The sequence below is a fragment of the Cyprinus carpio genome, chromosome B20 (genome assembly GCF_018340385.1).
Source record: "Cyprinus carpio isolate SPL01 chromosome B20, ASM1834038v1, whole genome shotgun sequence".
Classification (NCBI taxonomy): Eukaryota; Metazoa; Chordata; class Actinopteri; order Cypriniformes; family Cyprinidae; genus Cyprinus; species Cyprinus carpio.
This window is the reverse complement of record NC_056616.1, coordinates 3139559-3162121: the sequence shown is the minus strand read 5'-3', so window position 1 is coordinate 3162121 and position 22563 is coordinate 3139559. Positions and strand designations below refer to the sequence as shown.

The 22563-nt window shown below is 39.3% G+C and overlaps 1 protein-coding gene across 1 annotated transcript in view; it reads left to right on the top strand.

The window, feature by feature from the left end:
* The window catches only part of LOC109113797 (mediator of RNA polymerase II transcription subunit 23), a 66136-nt gene that overhangs the window by 9316 nt on the left and 34257 nt on the right, over nucleotides 1-22563 (top strand). Inside the window, 6 exon segments of the mRNA XM_042747297.1 lie at nucleotides 5051-5146; nucleotides 5618-5635; nucleotides 12074-12274; nucleotides 14951-15094; nucleotides 19029-19174; nucleotides 19961-20206. Coding sequence (XP_042603231.1) covers nucleotides 5051-5146; nucleotides 5618-5635; nucleotides 12074-12274; nucleotides 14951-15094; nucleotides 19029-19174; nucleotides 19961-20206 — 851 coding nt within the window.

The window sequence follows — 22563 nt, the reverse complement described above, 5'->3', positions numbered from 1 at the left end:
AAACTGCTGCACTTTGAAATCAGGCACAAATTCAGTTCTTCAAGTTCTCTCTCCCCAAGCAGAGCCGTGTCCGAGTCTCCATCCCGTCTCTCTCCCCCACCACATTCTCAAGCCTCTCTTTTAACCGGTCTCTCCAGGCCAATTGCTGCAATCAGACACAGGTGTTCATCATTTTGCACTTAACCCACTTACTCTCCGCTCATCTCCCGAACTTCTCTCCCGCTGCAGACTTCACTGAACCACGCCCCCCTCGCCACATACCCCCACCGCCCGACTCAGGCCGGGGAGCCCTCTGGCCTGCAGCCCCCACTTCCCATTCCTGGAGAGAAAATCGGTTACAGCCATCCATGCACCCGGCCTGTGGATCACCTTGAATTTAAAGAGCTGTAATGCCAGATACCAATGGGTGATCCGCATGTTGGTATCCTTCATGCGGTGTAGGCACTGCAGGGGCATGTGGTCCAAACAGAGAGTGAATTCCCGTCCCAGAAGATAATAGCAGAGGGTGAGAACCGCCCACCGGATTGCCAAACACTCCTTCTCAATGGTGCTTTACATCGTCTCTCTCTTAGAGAGCTTCCGACTAGTGTTCTGACAAGGCCGCTCGTCACCCTCTACCTTCTGGGCCAGGACAGCTCCAAGCCCCCTGCTTGATGCGTCTGTCTGCAACAAGAAGGGGAGAGAAAAGTCAGGAGAGTATAATAGCTGCCCGCCACACAGAGCAGCCTTTACCTGGGTGACAGCCTGCTTACACAGCTCCGTCCACTGGACCGGATCTGGAACTCCTTTTTAGTCCAGCGGGCTGGTAAGGTCTGAATAATTAGGTATAAACCATCTATAATATCCTGCCAGCCCCAGGTACTGCCTCACCTCCTTTTTGGTCTTGGGCCTCGGACAGGTGGCAATTGCCGCAGTCTAATTAATTTGGGGATGCATCTGTCCATGACCCAAGTGGAATACCAGATACCTGACCTCCACATGCCAAATCACACACTTCTTCGGGTTGGCTGTTAGCCGTTGGCTGCCAATCCTGACTGTAAATGATGATGTCATCTAGATAGGCAGTGGCATGGCTCAATATGGTACTGGATGAGATTCGTTTGACCGGGCAGGGGCGAGAACACGTCCACAGACTCGGTTTGCAATTTTGCTACATCGGTGAGCTGGGAGGTGATCTCCCCCTGGGGCCAGAGTGAGGGATTGGATTTTAGTGTTCACCACTGGCCCGAGATCTTCCTCTTCACCTACTGCCATCGCCAGCATCACCGGTTCCACCTCGCTCCATTTTTTTAAGGAGGATCAGATGGTAGATTTGATGTGCCCCACTCCTGTCTGATTGAATTACCTCATAATTGAAATCTCCTACCCACCGTGTGACCTCAAAGGGTCCTTGCCACTTGGCGAGTAATTTTGAGCTAGAGGTTGGGAGCAATACAAGTACTTTATCTCCTGGAGTAAAATCTCGTAATCTGGTTCCCCGATTATACAGCTGGCTCTACTTGTCCTGGGTCTGTAACAAATTCTCTACAGAGAGCTGCCATAAATTGTGGAGTTTTGTTCTCAGGTCCAACACATGCTGAATTTCGTTTTTGCTCTTCGAAGTTCCCTTCTCCCAAGCCTCTCTCAGGACATCCAAACCCCCACAGGGCTGGCGAGCTCAAAGGGGGAAAACCCCGTGGAGGCTTGCGGGAACTCGCGCACAGCGAATAAGAGGGGTTCCAGCCATTTATCCCAATTTTTGGCGTCTTCGTGAACAAACTTTTAAATCATGTTTTTTAACGTACGATTAAATCGTTCCACCAGTCTGTCTGTTTGTGGGTGATAAACGCTGGTGCGGACCAATTTAACGCCCAATAATCCATAAAGTTTGCGTATTGTATGGGACAAATGCTGTGCCTTGATCAGTGAGAATCTCTTTCGGGATCCCCACTCGGGAGATGATACGAAACAGGGCCTCCGCCACATTCTTTTTGTAGAAATGTTGCAGAGTGCCACTGCCTCAGGGTATCGCGTTGCATAATCCACGAGGACTAATGCAAAGCGATGCCCTCATGCTGATCATTCTACTGGCCCTGATGAGGTCCATACCCATTCTCTCGAAGGGGACCTGCATGAGAGTAAGCGGGCGCAACGGCTCTTTTAAGGGGGCCGGGGGATTTACTTACTGACATTCACAACAAGCCACTGCGCACATTCTCGTGAATGCCCGGCCAAAAGAATCGGGCCATTAAACGGTTCAAAGTTGCTGCCTGTCTTAAATGTCCTGCCATAGGATTACAATGAGCTGCCTGGAAAAGCATTTCCCGACGGCTTTTAGGAACTAACAACTGAGTTGTATCTTGTTTTGTCTGAGCGTCACTTGATACAACCGATCTTTTAAAATAGCAAAATTGGGGTACGAAGGGGGCTGTGCCAGCTGGAGAGGCTGCCCATCAATGGAGCAGACTTGTTCAAATGTGTTTTTCAGCATCTCATCGCATCTCATCGCAAGACTGCTCCTTTCGGCAACGGTCGGTTCCTCTGGCGCAGAATCGGTCAGTCGCGGTTCCGCCTCTCACGCCTGCATGGCCGCCTCCCCTCCCTGCTTTTCTTTTCTCCAAGAGACATCCGCACACAAATACCCCAATAAATGACTAAAAGCTGGCCAGTTGTTCCCCAAAATTAGCGGATGCCTGAGGTGCGGGCTAACTGCAACCTCCACTTTATGCTTTTGACCCCGAAACTGGATGGCTTGGAGCATCAAAGGATACTTCACCACATCCCCTTGTACGTACCGAACCTGAACCATGCAGCTTTTATCCAATGCCTCCTGCTGAATTAGGCTTTGATGGATCGAGGTTTGGTTACATCCTGGATCCACCAGAGCCCAATACATACTCCCCTTAATACTCACAGGTATTTGGTACATGCCAGCTTGATTGAGGGCAGCCTGCGGGGCATCCGGGACCTGGATTAGTGTCCCCACCTCCATCACCGGACACCGATCAATAAAGTGTCCTGGGTCCCCGCAATGCCCACAGGCCGGCCCAGACTTCCCTGCCACCCTAGTGGCAGGAAGTGGATCAAGCAATTGGCCTGGAGAGAGCAGGGGAAGGTGAACCGATGAGGCGCTCGAGCTGGTCAGCCCCGCCCCCCTGGAGAGAGTCCGCGGTGTGGCAGACTCTTGCGCCGACCCACCCCGCCATCGGGGCTGCGCTCGGGGGGGGAGATTCACCCAGAAAAAAGGCAGAGACACAAGACACCCATTCAACACCACCATGAGAGAGACAGAGACAGAAGGCAGGGCTTCACCAGCCCCATGGCACGCCACCATCTGGTCCTCTGCCAGTTGACTGGCCAGATGACGGAGATGGCAGCAGCATTATCACTTACTTCCTGGGTTTCGGCACCAGTGTAACAAAGTTCGTAGTAAGAGGGAAGGAAGTGACCAGTGTTGACGTTTGGAGACTCGGGTAAATTTATTCACTAACTCAAAAAACTTAACGAAAACAAAAGTAGCGCTTCCAGCGTGTTCACACAATGTTAAAGGCACAAATTCAGTTCTTCAAGTTCTCTCTCCCCAAGCAGAGCAGTGTCCCGAGTTTCCATCCCGTCTCTCTCCCCCACCACATTCTCCAGCCTCTCTTTTAACCGGTCTCTCCAGGCCAATTACTGCAATCAAACACAGGTGTTCATCATTTTGCACTTAACCACCGCTCGTCTCCTGACCTTCTCTCCTGCTGCAGACTTTGCTGAACCACGCCCCCCTCGCCACAGTCATATTGCAATATAATTTTTTTATATATGTGACCCTGGACCACAAAACCAGTCATAAGGGTCATCTGAAATAGGGCTGCACAGTTAATTGAAATTAAATCGCAATGGCAATAAATCGCGATTAGGCAGAAGCTGTGATTGTCATGCGTATCTTTCAGTGAAGCACGGTTCTGTGATCAGCAGTAAATCTCCATCCAAAGGCCAGTGGGCGCTCTCACCCTGAAAATCCAAATATGCCCCGAAGAAGAAATCCATCGCTGCAGCTGAATAAACAGAAGATTTAACTGCTTTCATTGATTCAACGTGACTTATAAACACACGACTACGGCAATATAAGTTTTTTTCTGAGTTCTTATTATAAAGTATATCTATAATGAAATGCTAATCGACATAGCCTTTATCACTGCTTAGAATACAATGAAATATTGTGTGCCTTAATTATTCTATTTAAGAAGCCCCATTATCTCACAGAAGGATTTATTTCAAACACTCGACTGACGTTATGAAGTTAAAACATACTAAATGTGGTATTTTCACGTGCTCTCAAATGGAGCAGCATTTACTACACAGAGCTGCAGTTCACTGAGAAGATACACAAACAGCTGTCATTATCGAGAACGATTTCGTCAATTTCATAATCCTACAATCATATCGTCTGCGATTATGAAAGTGATTTTGCATAGCTTGTCAGAGAACTATGGCTCTGCATAGAAAATGCTGCTCCACCTGAAAGCAGGTGATGGAGATTTACTTCTAATCACAGAACTGGCTTTACTGAATAAATGCGCATGACAATCGCAATTAATCGTGTGCGATTAATCGTGCAGCCCTAATCTGAAATTTGAATAAATAATCTTTGCATTGATGTATGGTTTGTTAGGATCAGACAATATTTGGCTGAGATGCAACTAACTGAAAATCTGGAATCTGAGGGTGCAAAAAAAATCTAAACATTGAGAAAATCTCCTTTAAAGTTGTCCAAATAAAGTTCTTTGCAATGCATATTACTAATCAAAAATTAAGTTTTGATATATTTACGGTAGGAAATTTATAAAATATCTTCATAGAACATGATCTTTACTTAATATCCTAATGATTTTTGACATAAAAGAAAAATGTATAATTGTGACCCATACAATGTATTGTTGTCTATTGCTACAAATATACCTGTGCTACTTATGACTGCTTCTGTGCTGCAGGGTCACATATATAGTGCAGCTTTAGATGTCATGTATTTTCATCTGAATGTAACGTGACTGCTGCAGGTGTAACCAAAGCTGTGTGTGTCCTGTAGGACCTGTTCGAGCCGCAGACGGGTCTGCTGAGGTATGTGCTGGAGCAGCCGTACTCCAGAGACATGGTGTGCAACATGCTCGGCCTCAACAAACAGGTACCCTCTCTCGCTCTCTCTCGCTCTCTCCCTCTCTCTCTCTCTTTCTCTCTCTCTCTCAGTGCTCTCTCTCCCTCCTCTGCCTCGCATGTCCATCCCCTTCTCTGTGATGAGAGGCTGGCGGAGGTGGAGAGATCACGTGCTGTAGTTTGAGTAGTCCCACACTCCCACAGGAAGTGAATGTCTTTGGCCAGCCTCCACCATACTCCCTGCCAAACTAGCCTAGTTCCTCTATGAGCCGCCAGCTCTCGCTCTGCTCTCTCTCTCTGTGCTTTGGGGTGTCTGGTAGGGAGTATCGCACACCTGTCCCTCTCGTACCTGTCTCTGGGGGTGTGGCTTGGCTTGACTGACAGGGTTACTTGGAGCTGGCCTCCTAGTCACTGTATTTGTGTTTTCTTTTTTTTCTTCCTTTATTTTTGTTCTGTCCTGTCTTGCCCCGCCCATCCTCCTCCTCCTCCTCCAATGCTCTAGACCTTGAACATTGCTCAGGTATGTTCACAATCTTACTGTTGTATTGTGACTAACCAGACTCTGGAAGCTTCCTCATAGCCAAACTGAACGATTCCATCTTATTACCATTGAAACCGATGAAGAACAACTCCAGTGAAACCAGAAAACAAATGTAGGGCTTGAAATTACTGACTGCTGCGAGCTATTCATCAGCCTTTCCACACCAGTCTTCTGCACTTTCAGACAAACTGCTTTCCCTCTTTCGCTAAATTAAACCTTTTATATACATATAAAAAAAAAAAAAAAAAAAAAACATTCTTTTAGATTGTTTAATCCGACTTCTCTGTTTCTTTTCAATGACATTTTAGATCAGAAAAGTCCTCTAAACTGTTATAGTATGTGGGTCATTCACAGGAAACAGTGCCATTAAAGCTAAAATGTTTCAGTGTTTATTATTACTTAGAAAAGTTATTATTATTTACAAGAAAACATATTTTCTCACCTCAGGTCCAAAGTACCAGGCTCTTTTGCACCATAGACATTGGTGGATAATAAAACCTATTGTCCCGTAGTTTGTTTGTTTGTTTGTTTTTTCAGTGGTTGATTTTTAAACTATTTTTTAAACCAACCCAATATATGTGACCCTGGACCACAAAACCAGTCTTAAGGCTCAATTTTTCGAAATTGAGATTTATACTCTATCTGAAAGCTGAATAAATGATCTCTCCATTGATGTATGGTTTGTTAGGAGGACAATATTTGTCTGAGATACAACTATTTGAAAATCTGGAATCTGAGGGAGCAAAATCATCTAAATATTGAGAAAATCATCTTTAAAGTTGTCCAAATGAAGCTCTTAGCAATGCATATTACCAATCAAAAAATAAGTTTTAATATATTTACAGAAGGAAATTTACAAAATATCTTCATGGAACATCTTCATGGATCTTTACTTAATATCCTAATGATTTTTGCCATAAAAGAAAAATCAATAATTTTGACCCATACAATGTGTTTTTGGCTATTGCTACAAATAAACTCCAGCGACTTAAGACTGGTTTTGTTCTCCAGGGACACACATGTGTTAACAGCACTAACTAATCCCTCAGACTAACACCATCACAATAAACCTGAGATTCATATCATTCACAGTAGATAATAGCAAATTCTGGTAGTATTAATATGATATTATTTATGCGTTTGTAAGTTTCTGGAAGTACCTTGTAATAAATAACACACATAACGATTAAGACATAGCGATTCAGCGCATTAATAATTATTAACCCATTCATGTCTGGGGGTTGAACATTAGTGTAAACATTTCTAATAAGAGCTTAACTTGTAAACACGACACATTATTACAGTCATTATTCTTATGCTCTGTTCCAAGGACTATATGTGTTCCTTTTACATAATCATTTTTTAACTGTTAAGCCTATAGATATGATGTGTAAATCTCACGAAAGACCGATAGAGACAGAGATACTTGAGTTTGAACCATTGTGGCCAAAACATTTTATGATGTTTTAAAGGATAAAATGTTACATTATAATCTGCATAGGAAAATATTTGATATTCTGATATTGTGAAACTGATATTCACATAAAAACACAAGCAATGTTTTTCATTTACGCTTCACAAAAAAGTATGGTAATTAATTGAGTGATGTTCAATAAAGTTGGTAATTATATCAGTAGAAGGTCATTTGGACACACATGGTGCTTTTTCCTGAGACTGACCCTTAATCTCCCATGAATAGATGAGAAATGACAAACTAATATTTTAATGAGTGTGATTTGACTAAATAATAAACATACCCAAATTAAATAGATTATTCACCCACAAATGATCCTTCTGTCGTCAACTATTCCCCTAGAGTCATTCAAACCCATGCAACTTTCTTCTGTGTAACAGAAAAATGATATTTTTAAGAATGACATGAGGGGGAGTAAATGATAACAGAGAAATCCCTTTAACTTGCACCTATATTAATCCATGCTGGAATCACAGACACTGTCCTGTAAGTCATGGTGTAGCTGTTCAGGAAGGGCCACACACACACATCTGTCCCTCTTTCAGGGATGATAAAGCGTACCTGAGAATGAAGACAATCTGTTAATTTCAAGCCCTGATCGGAGCATGCTGTGTGTGTGTGTGTGTGTGTGTGTTCTGTTGGTGTTGATGGCTCTCTCTGGGTGTTGTGTGCAGATGCTTCACTCCCACATACAGGGAAACACCGCTCCTTAAGCACAAACGCACCTCACTGTTATCTCTGTTCAGTAAACATGGATGCATTTGATTGGGAAAATGAAAATACTGCACATGTCGACTGTACGGGAGCTGGTGCTGTTAAACTGTGAGTCAGTTTGTTGTGCCGTGTGCTTGTAAAGACCCCATGAAATCTAACGAGTGCCTTGTGTCTGTAAATCTAACGTCTATTCATTCTGAGCTCATCTACCCCTAAACATTGACAAATTAAATGTGTCATGGTACTGTTGTGAACACACATCAAATTCTGACCCGGAAGAGAAGCAACTGTTGACTAAGTCATTATTTTTGCTTTCTTTGAGTGTTCTCGTAGCTTCTTAATATTACGGTTGAACCCCTGATGTCACATGGACTGCCTTAACGATGTCCTTACTATGTTTATGGACCTTGATCGGGGTATCTGTCTATGCAGGGTCAGAGAGCTCTCGGATTTCATCAAGAATATCTTAATTTGTGTTCCTGAAGAAGAAGTCTTATGGGTTTGGAATGACATGAGGGTGAGAAATTAATGACAGAATTTTCATTTTTGGGTGAACTATCCCTTTAAGTCTATTCACTGTTTGAACCCCCCCCCCCCCCCAACAACAGAGCGAATGAGCGACTCAATAGAGTGCTGCAGCTTCACTCTGGTTCTATTGACAGAAACCCAATAGAGTTTTCCATTGGCTTATGGATTATTGCAGGAAATAAGCTCTATGTCCAATAACAAGTTTATGGTTCTTACATGTTTAGATCATCTTCACACATCAACACAACTTTTATGAATTTTGAAACCTTAATATATTTGGTAGAAGTAAAGAGCTAAATGTAGTCTATAAACAAACTAAACCATGGTCACATGACTTCAACATCACTATCATTAAGATACCGACCACTCTTTCAGTTTTTATTTAAGAACATTTCCCCACATTTTAGTGTGATTATAAAGACAGTGAGGCTGTGAAAACAACTAGTGAGTTTACCGTTTAATGTCTCTGACCGTAGTCCCATTTAGACACTTGTTAGTAACTTAAAGTAAAAGCTTTAAATAAAATCACAAGTGGATATTACTAATGTCTTTTGTCTTGGAATAAAATATCTTGAGCTAGTTTCAAAGAAATAGTTCACCCAAAAATGAAAACGTGCTCACCCTTTGATCATCCCAGATGAAGATGAGTTTGTGAATGGGTGCCGTCAGAATGAGAGTCCAAACAGCTGATAAAAACATCACAATAATCCACAAGTAATCCACAGCACTCCAGTCCATCTGTTCACATCTGGAGAAGACAAAAGCTGCGTGTTTGTAAACAAATCGATCATAGAGGCGTTACTGTCTTGTTGGATTGGTTGAGTAAGTTTTCAGCAAATCTTTATCTTTGGATGAACTCTTCCTTTAACCCAGCGGTTCTCAATTCCAGTCCTCGCGACCCCCTGCTCTGCACATTTGTTATGTCTCTCTTTGTTAACACACCTGATTCAGATAATCAGCTCGTTAGAAGTGAGCTCCATGCATGAACTGTGTTCCCATTGACATGGTCCCTACACAGTGTTCACTGCTCCCTACTCCATGAGAAGGGGAAATCTGTTAAAGTTTACTTCACTTTGGAACATTCATTCACGGGTTTGCGCTGTGTGTGACATTATATACCTCTGTAAATAAATACAATTTAAATTCACATCTCGCACACTTCAATGCACTTTGAATGGAACATATACGTTCGCTCCGAACTGGAATCATGGCGGAATATCCAGTGATGTCCACTTCTCAGGGCACTTACGTTTGAATAGAACAAACGTCTGAAGCGATAAGAGAAACATACAAAATGTGCAGAGCAGGGGGGCACGAGGACTGGAATTGAGAACCGCTGCTTTAACCACAGACCGTGTTTGAGTCTTTTAACCAAAAACCCATTTAAAACCCCCCCGCTGACTTCAGGACGATGTAACCAAAAGTGCTAAAATCCTCCTATCCTGGTTTTGGCTTCCTGCATTTCATGGGCTCTTTAAACATAAACCGACTGTATGTCTATGTGTAGACACACCCAGCGGCCCAGCATCGCTGAGAGATCATCCCTGCATGCCACCTTACAGGGGAAGCTGCAGCGTATCACGTGCACCTGTCTCCCTCCTGACCCTTGAGCAGCAGGGGGCGGCACTGTCCTGAGAATCAGCCACACAAACACTGATCTGACTCTGACCATATGCTGCAGCTCTCCTTGCGATCAGGGCTTCTGTGAGCATCTTCATGTCATGCTTTCATGGGTGTGTTTTGCTCTGAGGCGTGTCCCATTTGTGTTTGGCCATCTCCTGTGACCATCGTGAGGCCGTGTTGGATATGCTCTGTGTGTTCAGTGAATACAACAGCTCATGTTGATCATGTGCAGACTGCCTGTAACCATCCCTGAGTAAGATTATAGCTGCTTATGTAGCTGTAATCAATTACTACAGGCAAATTTGGTCAGAAATCGTATTGTATCTGGTTAGACATCAGGAGTAAAAACACTGAATAGAAGACCTATGAACTGAAATGATGTTTGAAAAGATGCAATAGACAGAGTAACTCAAACACAGTGAATCACACTCTGAGAAATCAGTGCTTCTTTGACCTCCTTGAATAAATGAGTTTAATCATGAGAACGTACAGTACGTTTCAGAACTATAAACTTCCTCCTCATTCAAAAAACAAAAATGTAAAGACTGATCATCTCATAATTATAAATATTTTGGCCAAAGCAGACTGTTTACGCAACAGTTCCAGATCATATGGGTTTTTCTGGTAACGAGAAAGCAGATATAACTGCAACCTGAATATTTCTGAGTGTCACATTCCTTTCAATCAATACAAAACAAATACAAACTCAAAAATTATTTTTTACTCATTTTAAATCTAGGTATGACAAAATCTAAATAAAATAAATCAAATAAAAACAATTATTAAAAGTATTTTTTACTCAATTTAAATCTAGGTATGACCAAGTTGTTTTTATTAATGGATATTTATTAAAAGGTGAAGAACCACCATCATGCCTTACTTTCCAAACAAAAATGTTCATGTTTTATTAGATTGTACCCTTTTTAATGTAAATAGACAACCGTTTTATTCAGAGGTTATCTCCTGAATGTATATTAGCATTTTTGTCTAATGTAGATTTGAAATGATTTTCATAACTTTGTTAATTGTGTAGCTTGTGTAATTTATTCTCAGATCGCCATAAAAACAGCCTTGATGCTGGCATGGCGTTAAAAAGTGAATAAATAATAAATAATAACATTCCAAAAACGTATTGATTAGAATTAAACTACTCAAATCACCTGTCAATGAAAGTGCTGGATTTCATGTCAAAACCAAGTTAATAGTAGGGTTTCAAACGGGGCTAAAGAATATTATATTATAAAATATATCATATTAAGAATAATTTCTTCAAAACCACCGGATGGCAGAAAAATCTGGCGTAGCACTTTCCAAAGCATTCGCTTTTCAAGATGCACATGCAAATTTGTCTGATCCTTGACAGCGCAAAGTTGATTCTGTGCTAATTTGATCTAATATTTGATGTTTTTTAAAACGTTGTAGATTTAAGTATCAAATGAGAATCTCTGAAATTATTGAATATATTTTGAGACAGTGGTTTTCTTAATGATTTTCAATAATGAAAGAATATGGTATTTGGGGTAAACAGTGCCCCTGCTGTTGGGGCGAAAGGCACAGTTATTAACATGATGATTAATATATGGTTGACACTTCCGTTTGTTGACATGACATGATTGGAATCAGACGGTAAATATCATATATTATGTTGGGTCTCCATCTTAGAGATAATCACCATGTTTATAATGAAACCATCATATCTATAAACATGGTATTAATCATATCATATAATAAAATATCTGAAATGTTTGTATGAAAACCCAAAATGCACTCGCACACTCCTGGCTCCTTTCATATATCAGCGATGCTTGTTCAGTGCTCATCATCTTGGCCTGGCCTGTTGAAGTAATGAGGAGGAAGTCTGATAGGTTCTGATTCCTAAACACCAGAACATGATAGTAATAGGTCTGCTAGTGTACTAAAGTACAGCTGTCCAGCTTGTATGCAGTGAACTGAAGAGTGATGTCTCCAGATGAGAGGGTGGTGTATGAAGTGTTTCACAGGCGCAGTCACTGGTGTGTTTGCAGTGGTTGTGGTCTGTGTAAGAGTGCCCTTCTGTGCACTGATCTGCCCTCCTGCAGCACAAGCAGAGGTGTCCGGTTCTGGAGGACCAGCTGGTGGATCTGGTGGTGTACGCCATGGAGCGGTCCGAGACGGAGGAGCAGTTCGACGACGGCGGCACCAGTCAGCTCCTGTGGCAGCACCTCTCCAGCCAGCTCATCTTCTTCGTTCTGTTCCAGTTCGCTAGCTTCCCTCACATGGTGCTGTCGCTACATCAGAAGGTGCAGTGGGGGGGGATCCCTGTTCCAGACGGTGCATTCACACACTTCAGTGACATGACGTTACAGTAAAAACAGAAATAACACTCGACTAAAAATGAGAAAACAAAAAACAAAAGCACAGACCCCATTGCAATAGTCACTTAACAGTTACTGCTATCATAAAATACTTACTTGCAGGGTTAAAATTCTGCTTATGTAGAACTAATGTTTTAGTTAACTGTATGTTTTAGTCAGAATCTGTTTGGCGCGCATGCATGCAAAGCTTGTTCACTGAAGTCTGTGAAGTTTTGTGGAGAATCGCATGGAGAAGGCTCCTGATGCACTCCTGACAGCAAAATGTAAATATTTCCATGACTTTCTAATATTTACAGATGAAGAATACACCTGTGAAATATGTTAAAACAGCACATCTCAAACTCATTAAACAGCAGCACATGTACAGTACAGACCAAAAGTTTGGAAACATTACTATTTTTAATGTTTTTGAAAGAAGTTTCTTCTGCTCATCAAGCCTGCATTTATTTGATCAAAAATACAGAAAAAAATGTAATATTGTGATATATTATTACAATTTAAAATAATTGTTTTTAAATTTATTTTACTTTAAATTACCATTTATTTCTGTGATGTAAAGCTGAATTTTTAGGATCATTACCACATGATCCTTTAGAAATCATTCTAATATGATGATTTATTATCAAAGTTGGAAACAGTTCTGCTGCTTAATATTTTTTCAGAACATGTGATACTTTTTTAGAATACTTTGATGTATAATAAAAAAAAAATAATCTATGTTTTTAAAATTTAAATATTTTGTAATAACAATTTACACTACTAGTCAATAATTTGGGGTCAGTAATTTTTTTTTCTTTCTTTTTTTTAATAAAATCAATACTTTTATTCAGCAAGGATGTGTTAAATTGATAAAAAGTGATAGTAAATAAAATATATTATTAGAATATATATTATTAGAATTTATTATTTTTTTTGAATAAATGCAGTTCTTTTTAACCTTTTCTTCATCAAATATATTAGACAGCAGAACTGTTTCCAACACTCATAATAAATCAGAATATTAGAATGATTTCTAAATGATCATGTGATAGACTGGATGTTACATGTGACACTGAAGGCTGGAGTAATGATGCTGAAAATTCAGCTTTGCATCACACGAATAAATTATTTTTTTATAAAGTATATTCAAATAGAAAACTATTATTTTAAGTTGTAATAATATTTCACAATATTACTGTTTTTTCTGTATTTTTGATCAAATAAATGCAGGCTTGATGAGCAGAAGAGACTTCTTTCAAAAACATTAAAAATAGTAATGTTTCCAAACTTTTGGTCTGTACTGTATCTGTCAGCATTTGACGGGGCACACCGTTTTCAATACGTGTGGACTATATCTTATAGTTACAGTGGTCTCAAACTCAATTCCTGGAGGACCACAGCTCTGAGTTTAGCTCCAAATCACACCTGCTTGAAAGTTTCTTGTGATCAGCTGGATCCGGTGTGTTTGATTAGGGTTGGAGCTAAACTGTGCAGAGCTCTGGCCCTCCAGGAACTGAGTTTGAGACCAATGTCTTAATATAAAGCTAGTCTCGTGTTAAGAACTAACTAAACTTTCCCCACAGCAGCTCACTCTGTGTCCTCTGCTATTTTTTAGATGTGCTTGTATCAAACTATTGAATCGATATAAACCGTATTACCTCATTCCTTATCATTCACTAAAATATCAATGTATTGTACAAACTCCATATACTTGTATAAAGCCTTTAATCACAAAAATTTAGGCACTGTACCAAAAATAGCCACCAGGTGACACCCAAGCGCAACTGAATATTTTAAATGCAATTTTCATGTATTTCATTAAAAATATTACTACTTTTACAAAATAGTCACCAAATATGGAACTTTAAGATACAGACCTTTCCAACAATATTTGCATTTTTAAGATAATTATAAATATGTATTAAAATTTGTCCACCAAAAGAATTTGAAGTAATTCTATGGTAATGCAATATCTGATTGCAAAATGGTTTTAACGTGATGAATTTTCAGTGTTTAGGCTTTCCAATGATATCTAATTTGATGTTATAATTAATAAAAATGTGAAAAAAAAGGACGATGAAAAAAAAAGATGTTAACCTGTGAGTTAACAGGTTAAGTAGTTACTCAGTGGTAATCTATCCTCTCATTCTCCGTTTTGCATATGAAAACTGGTTGTAACATGCAGAATATATGTTGGTCTTTGATGTTAAGAACATCAAATGGTGCTGGACGCACCTAGAAGTGCAGGTTTTAATAATCACGTGCAAATGAGGGTTTAGTTAAGTTCGGTTGACTTTCATTGAAGAGTAAGAGGAAGAAGTGTATATTAAATTCACATTTCACACCATCCTCATCTCCATGCGTTGTAATGTGTGATTACGGGTCTCATGTGTTATTGTGACCACCAGTGCAAGCTTTGTTAATCGTCACATTGAATCATAAAATTACCAATGGCCCACCTTTTGCTTTCATGGACAAGTGCAGACATAAACTAGATTGACCGATTCTCCACACAGAGTGCACCGTTTGGGACGGGGCCACACACACATACTCAGACACACGCATGTGAAATACACTTCTGCTGTGTTTCATTGTCTCTGTGTTTCTTCCTCTTGTGAACAGCTGGCCGGTCGGGGTTTGATCAAAGGCAGGGATCACCTGATGTGGGTGCTCCTGCAGTTCATCTCAGGAAGTATTCAGAAGAACGCTCTGGCTGACTTCCTGCCCGTCATGAAGCTGTTTGACCTGCTGTACCCCGAGAAAGAGGTGAGTGACTCTACTGTTGCTTTCATTTAAGCAGCACATGGCAGCCTGTGAAAGCTTCATGAATTCATAATGTGACACTCTAAACATGCTCATCTGATCAAGGCTTCATTTAGTGCTAGCATGCCCTTCTAAACTCTTTTATTCAGCCGGTCAAACCCTGAATGCGGCTGCTCAATGCACAATCAATCCCAGATCAGATTTCATTCATCACGTGGGGAGAGTGAGGCGAGACAGACAAATTTACAGACCAAGTTGAGTTTGAAGTTGTATTTTGTTGCTGCTTGAATTGACACCAAATTTCCGCTAGTTCGAAACTGAAAGTAAAATTTAAAGTAAATTTTAAGCTATTTAAAAGCTATGTAAAGCAAGGAAAAGATCTCAAACTAGCTAAAAATAAACAATTGCTTTACGCCGAAGAGCCGCTAATTTGAAAGCGAAAGTAAAATGTGCACCATGCTTTTACAAGCTATTTAAAATAGAGATGCATGGATCGACCGGCCAGGGACCGGAAAATAAATATAATTATAATGTATGATTTTGGAATGCAACATTGCACGACCAAAATGTTTCAACACTATTGCAATGTGATTTTATACAGTAGTTCAATAAACAAGAATTTAAAATTAAGTAACTTATATTTCGCTGATGAAAATAGTTCCAATCAAAGCCACAGCAGAACTGTTTTGTGTCTCCGAGCAACACAGCGGTGTTTCGTTACTGAATGAATCCAGTGATTCAGTGACACATTCATAAAGACAGTAGTCACTTGCCTTGTTTCTGAATGAGTCAGTTTAATGAAGGACTTTATGACTCACTCATTCAAACCGTCATTTGCCGCCACCTACTGGTTTGGTGTCATATTTAAAACTATCATTGCATTTTTCCCAACATTTCTTATTTGTGTGTTTAAAAATATTTAAAACATTAATCTTACAAAATTCTTTATGCATTCAAAATTTTGCAGTTTAGATTAGTTTATGGCACCTCTGCTTCTTCAAACAGTCTGCAAATACATCTAATGCCACTTCAGATGCAGCTTCTGTGTTTCCTGCAGTGGAAAGATGAAAGAGTTTGTTGATTCTGATTTCATTTGAAATGTAACAACAGGTCAGTGAAAAAATGACACTATTTTGTTAAACAGTACAGCAACTCCTTTTCGGTTAATTGTTATTTCTACCTCTTTTCTAGTCACAGATCACTTTATTTTGAGAGTTGATTAAGTGAGAGAACATCTGTAACTTTGTCCAGATTGGGGGAACTGTAATGTATAATAATTTTTTATTATGTAAATAGTTTTTTGCATTAAACAGTAGAGATTTTTAGAAAGAAAATCGGAATCTGCAAAAATCGGTATCGGCAGGTCACGCTTACAAAAAATTCGGAATCGGCCAAGAAAATTGCAATCGGTGCATCTCTAATTTAAAAGCAAAGGAATGTGAGAAAAAGAGGGGACCCTTTTTCTCTTCCGTTTTCAAATAGCACAACTCGCTGGTTTCATTGTGCTGTAGTCATCTAGTTGACTAAACGTCTGCAAGAAAAATTTCACATTCTCAGGGATGGAAGAAGAGATATTCTGATGAATAACATCAGAATGAACCTAATTATTTAAATTAAGTGTTTCAATCAGTTAGTTTTTTATTTTTATTTTTTATTGACAATCATTTTATTGAATGTAATTTACATGTTTATGCCAAAATTGGTGTTTAATATTCACTGTAGTGGTGATGCCAATGCCTTAATGTTTAAAATGTATTTAATAATCAACACTCAAAACTATTAGTTGTGTGTAAATATTTAAAATGTACCTAAGGCAGTTTTTTTAAATACATTTTATAATGACATGATTATGTTTCTACTCCGAGTTTATTAAAGGATGGCTCTAGTAAACATTTGCTTTCGACACAGATTTATTTAAACATGCATTAATTACTTAAGACAACTGGTTAAGTAAAAATATAATAAATATGTAATATAGTGCATATATTTATCAAAATGCTCCTTTGTAGTTATTTTTTTCTAGTCAACTATTGAGTTTATGGTCATTGGATGTCTTTCCTGAGGGTAAATGTGACGTTGCGTGACGTTGTTCATGAGCTGATTTATTGACGTCTTTCTGCGATTTTAGTGATTACATGAGAGAAGATTCATTTCAGTAGGTTGTGTGTTTCTTTCAACACCTTCTGATGTTCATTCATGTTTATTTGCTGCTATAACTAGTAATAGAGGAAGAGAAACAGTGATCAGCGCGACAAACCACATTTATTGTTTGATTTTTGTTATAAAATTGACAGTTTAAAAGCTGTTTCATATTTGTTTCAAGTAACAAAGCACAAAGCTTATTTTGATTGCTATTTAATGAAGTTTTGATCATGCATCAACTGAAAACAGCATAGACTACAAGACCATCAGCAAGGAGATCATTACGAGAAATTGATATTGTCATTGTCATGTTCATTTCTGCCAAATGATTAGATGCATCACTAGTATTCAGCACAGATTTTGTGTTTGTCCCATTGTCTGATCTACATAATTCCTTTTGTAAATCAGGCCCTAAATCACCACTTGCAAATAAAACTTCTCTTTCCACAGATTCAGTTCATTCTTCTTAAATTTCCTCTGAATGTTTTAAAGGAGCCATGTAGTAAACTGAGGGCCACAGGCCGAACCGATATCAGCTGTCTGTCATTAGTGCTGCCAGTATTAGCTCACCAAATTACTCATGTGGGAAGTTGCTGTAATTAGTGATGTTTGCACATGGTGTGGGCTATTTAAACCCTGAGAGTTGTTAGCTTTGTGAAGCCCAGCAGGACAGCTGATGAAAGACAAGCTCCGTGATCCAGCCATCAGCCCACAGCATCTGTGAAGGACAGATGTGCTGCGACTGCCCATCAGCCCGGGAGTTTAGCTAAAGCATGTAACGAGCACAGGGCAATTAGCTGCTCACCCAGAGGAACGCATCAAACACGCAGAGGAGTCTGATTGTATTAATGATCCTATAGACTTCACATCTCTTTAAATCCTGCTGTTAGTTCAGATTTCTAAAAAGTTTCTGAAAGAATTCTCTTCTGCTGACCAAGGCTGAATTTACTTGATCGAAAATGCAGTAAAATTGTCAAATATTGAATATATGGTTTTCTCTGTGAATGTGTTAAACTGTAATTTATTTCTGTGATGTGCAGCTGTATTTTCAGCATCATTACTCCAGTCTTCAGTGTCACATGATCTTCAGAAATAATCATAATAATATGATCATCTGCTCAACAAAAAACATTTCTGATTATTATCAATGTTGGACACAGTTGTGCTGCACAATATTTTTGTGGAAACCGTGATGCATTTTATTTTTCAGGATTCACAGATGAATAGAAAGTTCAAAAGAACAGCATTTATTTGAGATAGAAATATTTTGTAACATTAGAAATGTATTTACTGTCACTTTTGATCAAAATGATGTGTCCTTGCATTATCATCATCATTTTCAAGTCATGGATTGTGTTCAGGATTGTGACAACCTATACTTGGCAAATTAACAAAGCAATAAAACCTGAAATCCTAGGGAACTACCAATCATAAGTCTGTTCTATTCAGCAATGCACAGATCTGGAGAAAAGCTATTATTCAAAGTTACATGTTAGTGCTGTAAATGCTGATAATGAAAATATTTGTTACATCTTGGCTTTCTGTCACATAAAGACAGCATCTACATTAAAAATAGTTCAAACTTCTTCTGAAGTCATATGATCTTTGAGAAAGCATCTGACATTTAGTGAATTATCCACAGAAAGCTTCCCTTCTACACACCTGAATTGTGATGCACATGAGATCAGCTCTCTTCATGCTCAGGATGAGGAGGAGAAGGGAACTGTGTATATGCTAGTTGGTTCTTGCATGCATCTTGACAGCATTTTGAATTGCGTGTGGCTTTGTTTTGTAGTGTATCCCAGTCCCGGACATCAACAAGCCTCAGTCCACGCACGCCTTCGCAATGACCTGCATCTGGATTCACCTGAACCGCAAAGCTCAGAACGACAACTCCAAGCTCCAGATCCCCATCCCACACTCGCTCAAGCTGCACCACGAGTAAGACACACACACACACACACACACTCTCACACTAGGGGTGGAACGGTTCAGCTTACTCACGGTTTGGTTTGTATCACAGTTTTATAGTCACGGTTTCGGTATGTGCTATGTTTAGGGAAAAACTATACTGTCAAATAAAAATAAAGAAAATAAGAACAATGCATATAACTACAAGCAACAGCACAAATAAATACAAAGATAAAGATACAAATAAAATAAACAGTGATTTTCAGTTTTTTTTTAGGTAGGTCTAACATTAGTTTTTAGGTGCAGAAATTAAATAAAGAAATCAAATGTTAAAAAGCATTGCATATTTGACTGTATAAATTAAAGATTAATCCTTATTAAAGTTACTAAAGCTATTCAGTCAAGAGCAGTGAGTGATTTCCTTGTTGATGTGTGATTAATATTAAGAAAGTGCTGTCACTTTAAGAGAATGCACTCTTGATGATGACGGAATAACTGACTGCTCATATTCCAGCATACAGCACTTGTATTGAACAAGAGTGAATGGTTTGTCCACAATTTTTCTTTTCATAGATGTTGTAGTAATGTACTGGGAATCCAGAATGCGTATCCCTCAACAGAAACATACGTTAGCTGAACCCTGTTTGTTTTACGTGTTGTTATTTATAACAAACCATATTACATATGCATTGTCAGATTTAAGTTGAACCGCAGTCCTAGTGCGTGCCTGAGAGAACCGTACGGTTAGATTTTTTACTGAGAACCGTTCCATCCCTAACACCTGTACACCTGCTTCCTGTTCCTCTCTGTGTTCAGGTTTCTCCAGCAGAGTCTGCGCAATAAGAGTCTGCCCATGACCGACTATAAGATCGCTCTGCTGTGTAACGCGTACTCCACAAACTCCGAGTGCTTCACGCTGCCCATGGGTGTGCTGGTGGAGACCATCTACGGTAACGGCAGCATGCGCATCACTCTGCCCGGCACCAACTGCATGGCGTCCGGCTCGGTCACGCCTTTACCCATGAACCTGCTGGACTCCCTCACTGTCCACGCTAAGATGAGGTGAGAGGACACACTCCAGCTGGTCTTTTCCATTAGTTTTGTTTAGTGTTGGGGATCGTTTTTATTTTATCAGTTCAGATTCAGATTCTGCTTATCGATTCCTAGTTTTGATTCCAATAAGAAAAAATCCAATACAAAAAAAAAAAAAATGATGTCAAACATTTATTCTGTGTCTTTTACAAAGCATTCTGCTGCAGCTGAATAACACCAGAATCAGCAGCCTACAGAAGAGGAAATTTTGCCTGTGTTTTAACAAAATACCACAGCAAAAACAACTAGACTAAAATAAATGTAAAATATTAAAGTGTTAAAGACAAGTAAACAGTCAGTAATTAAATAGGAACAAACAAAACAATCAGCAGTAGCATGAATATATTTAAAAACACTGCATAGTTTTATTTTCATAAAATATAGATCATTTATTAAATGTATTCAGTCAAGATTAGTGAATGATTTTCTTTTGTTTTATAATTAACTTTAATGACAGGCAGCGCGTTTATTAGACTGCTGTCTCTTTAACACCAAACGCACGTAGATCTTAAAATACTGAACACATGCGTTTTCTTTCTCATCTCTTTACATTCACTTAAGACAAAAACAGATGCATGATGATAAACTGATGTAGTTTTCTGCACACTGGTCGATAAATATGAAAGAAGTCAATTCCGGCCAGGAACAACCTTTTCTACAGTGGAAATACATGTAATGATTAGAGAACAGACACAGGCTGGGAACTCGCACCGAGACCGCTGCTCTCTGTCCTTGCGCTTCAGATGTGTGCGCTGCACGCAAACAAGGCACAAGTTCTTTCCGTCCCTGCACTTAAATTATTTTAAATTGCATTAAAATGTAAACGCAGGAATCGTTAAGCAGAATCGAAATGCACATGTCTTATCAAAAACCCGGTTCTTGGACATTTGGAACCTGTTCTAAAATGGAACCGGTTTTCGATACCCAACCCTAGTTTTGTTCTAACCAGATATGATTAGTTCTCAGCTTTCATTGGGTGTCTGATTTCTCCTCAGTCATGTCCTGATAGAAATACATGTCGTGTTTTCATATCTGATTCCTATATGATACTGCAATCTTAAGTATTTGCCCGATTCGATGCCAGTGATCAATTAGAAAATGCTATTTGTGTTACGAGAGCGTCAGAATTCTTAGATTCTTATGCTCGATACATTTGTGATGGTTTTAGACCTGGTTTTAGACAGCAGAAATGTATTAGTATGTTGTAGGGCTTTCTTTTGCAGCTGATAGTGTAGAGGTCGACTGATAGTTAATAGTTGTCACAATCAGTTCAAGCGGTGGCCTAAAAGGGTTTATTTAATCAACAATGGGAAAGAATGAACAAATCAGCAAGTTCCGTGTTTAAATGAAGCATACAGAAAGAGAAAGCGCAATCTATATTACAGCTCACTGTATGAAGTATACAAACTTTATTAAAGCCACAGAAAGACAAACGCTTTGCTAAAAAAAATGCACAATACACAATTTTACAGCTTAGGGTGAAGTCATTATGAACATTAACAATGATTCGGGACAAATATAATGTAATTTATATTTATTATATTTATATTTATATGATTATTTCTCGCTCTGTATAATGACAGCAGACCCTTCTCAGCCGCTCCAGCAACGACACAACCCAGAACACTGATAGCTGATAGTTCCAGCAATCAACTATCGGTGCCGATTAATCCGCAAAACCAATACATCGGTCGACCTCTACAGTAGAGCATTAGTTCATCTAGGAATGACAGATATTAGTCCTGTATGCTGGTCAGAGGGTTTTTGAGCCATTCCTCTTGTAGAACAGTGGCCAGATCACTGCGGCTGCATTTACACTGCAGGTCTAGATGCATAGTTTCGATTTGTTGATTATATCCGATTTGTTTTTGACAACCAGCTTACATCTTCTTTTAAAAGTGACCCGTATCAGATATCTGCTTTTACACTATACACTTGGTGAGCAACCCAGGGTAGACGTTAGGGCTGGGGATTCAGTTTCAGATGTCCCGATTTGATTCGATTTCGATTCACAAGCTCTCAATTCGTTTCTCAATTATTATTTTTTTTATTACATTCAGTGAATATAGCTTTAATACAAATGCTTTTTATATTTCCAAAAAATTAACAGTAAACATCAGTTTACAAATGGTGAATTTTTTCAAAAGAAATTTAGATACACAGGCCTGTATTTTAAACCTTTCCTTTTTTTGTATAGGTCCTTTTTTAAACAACAATAGGGCCATATAAAATTTTCTTCTTAATTTTTCTTGTAATCAGATAAAGGCATATTAATCGTTTTTTTGCCCAGCCCTAGTAGACGTACTGACAGGTTGCCAGATCTATGA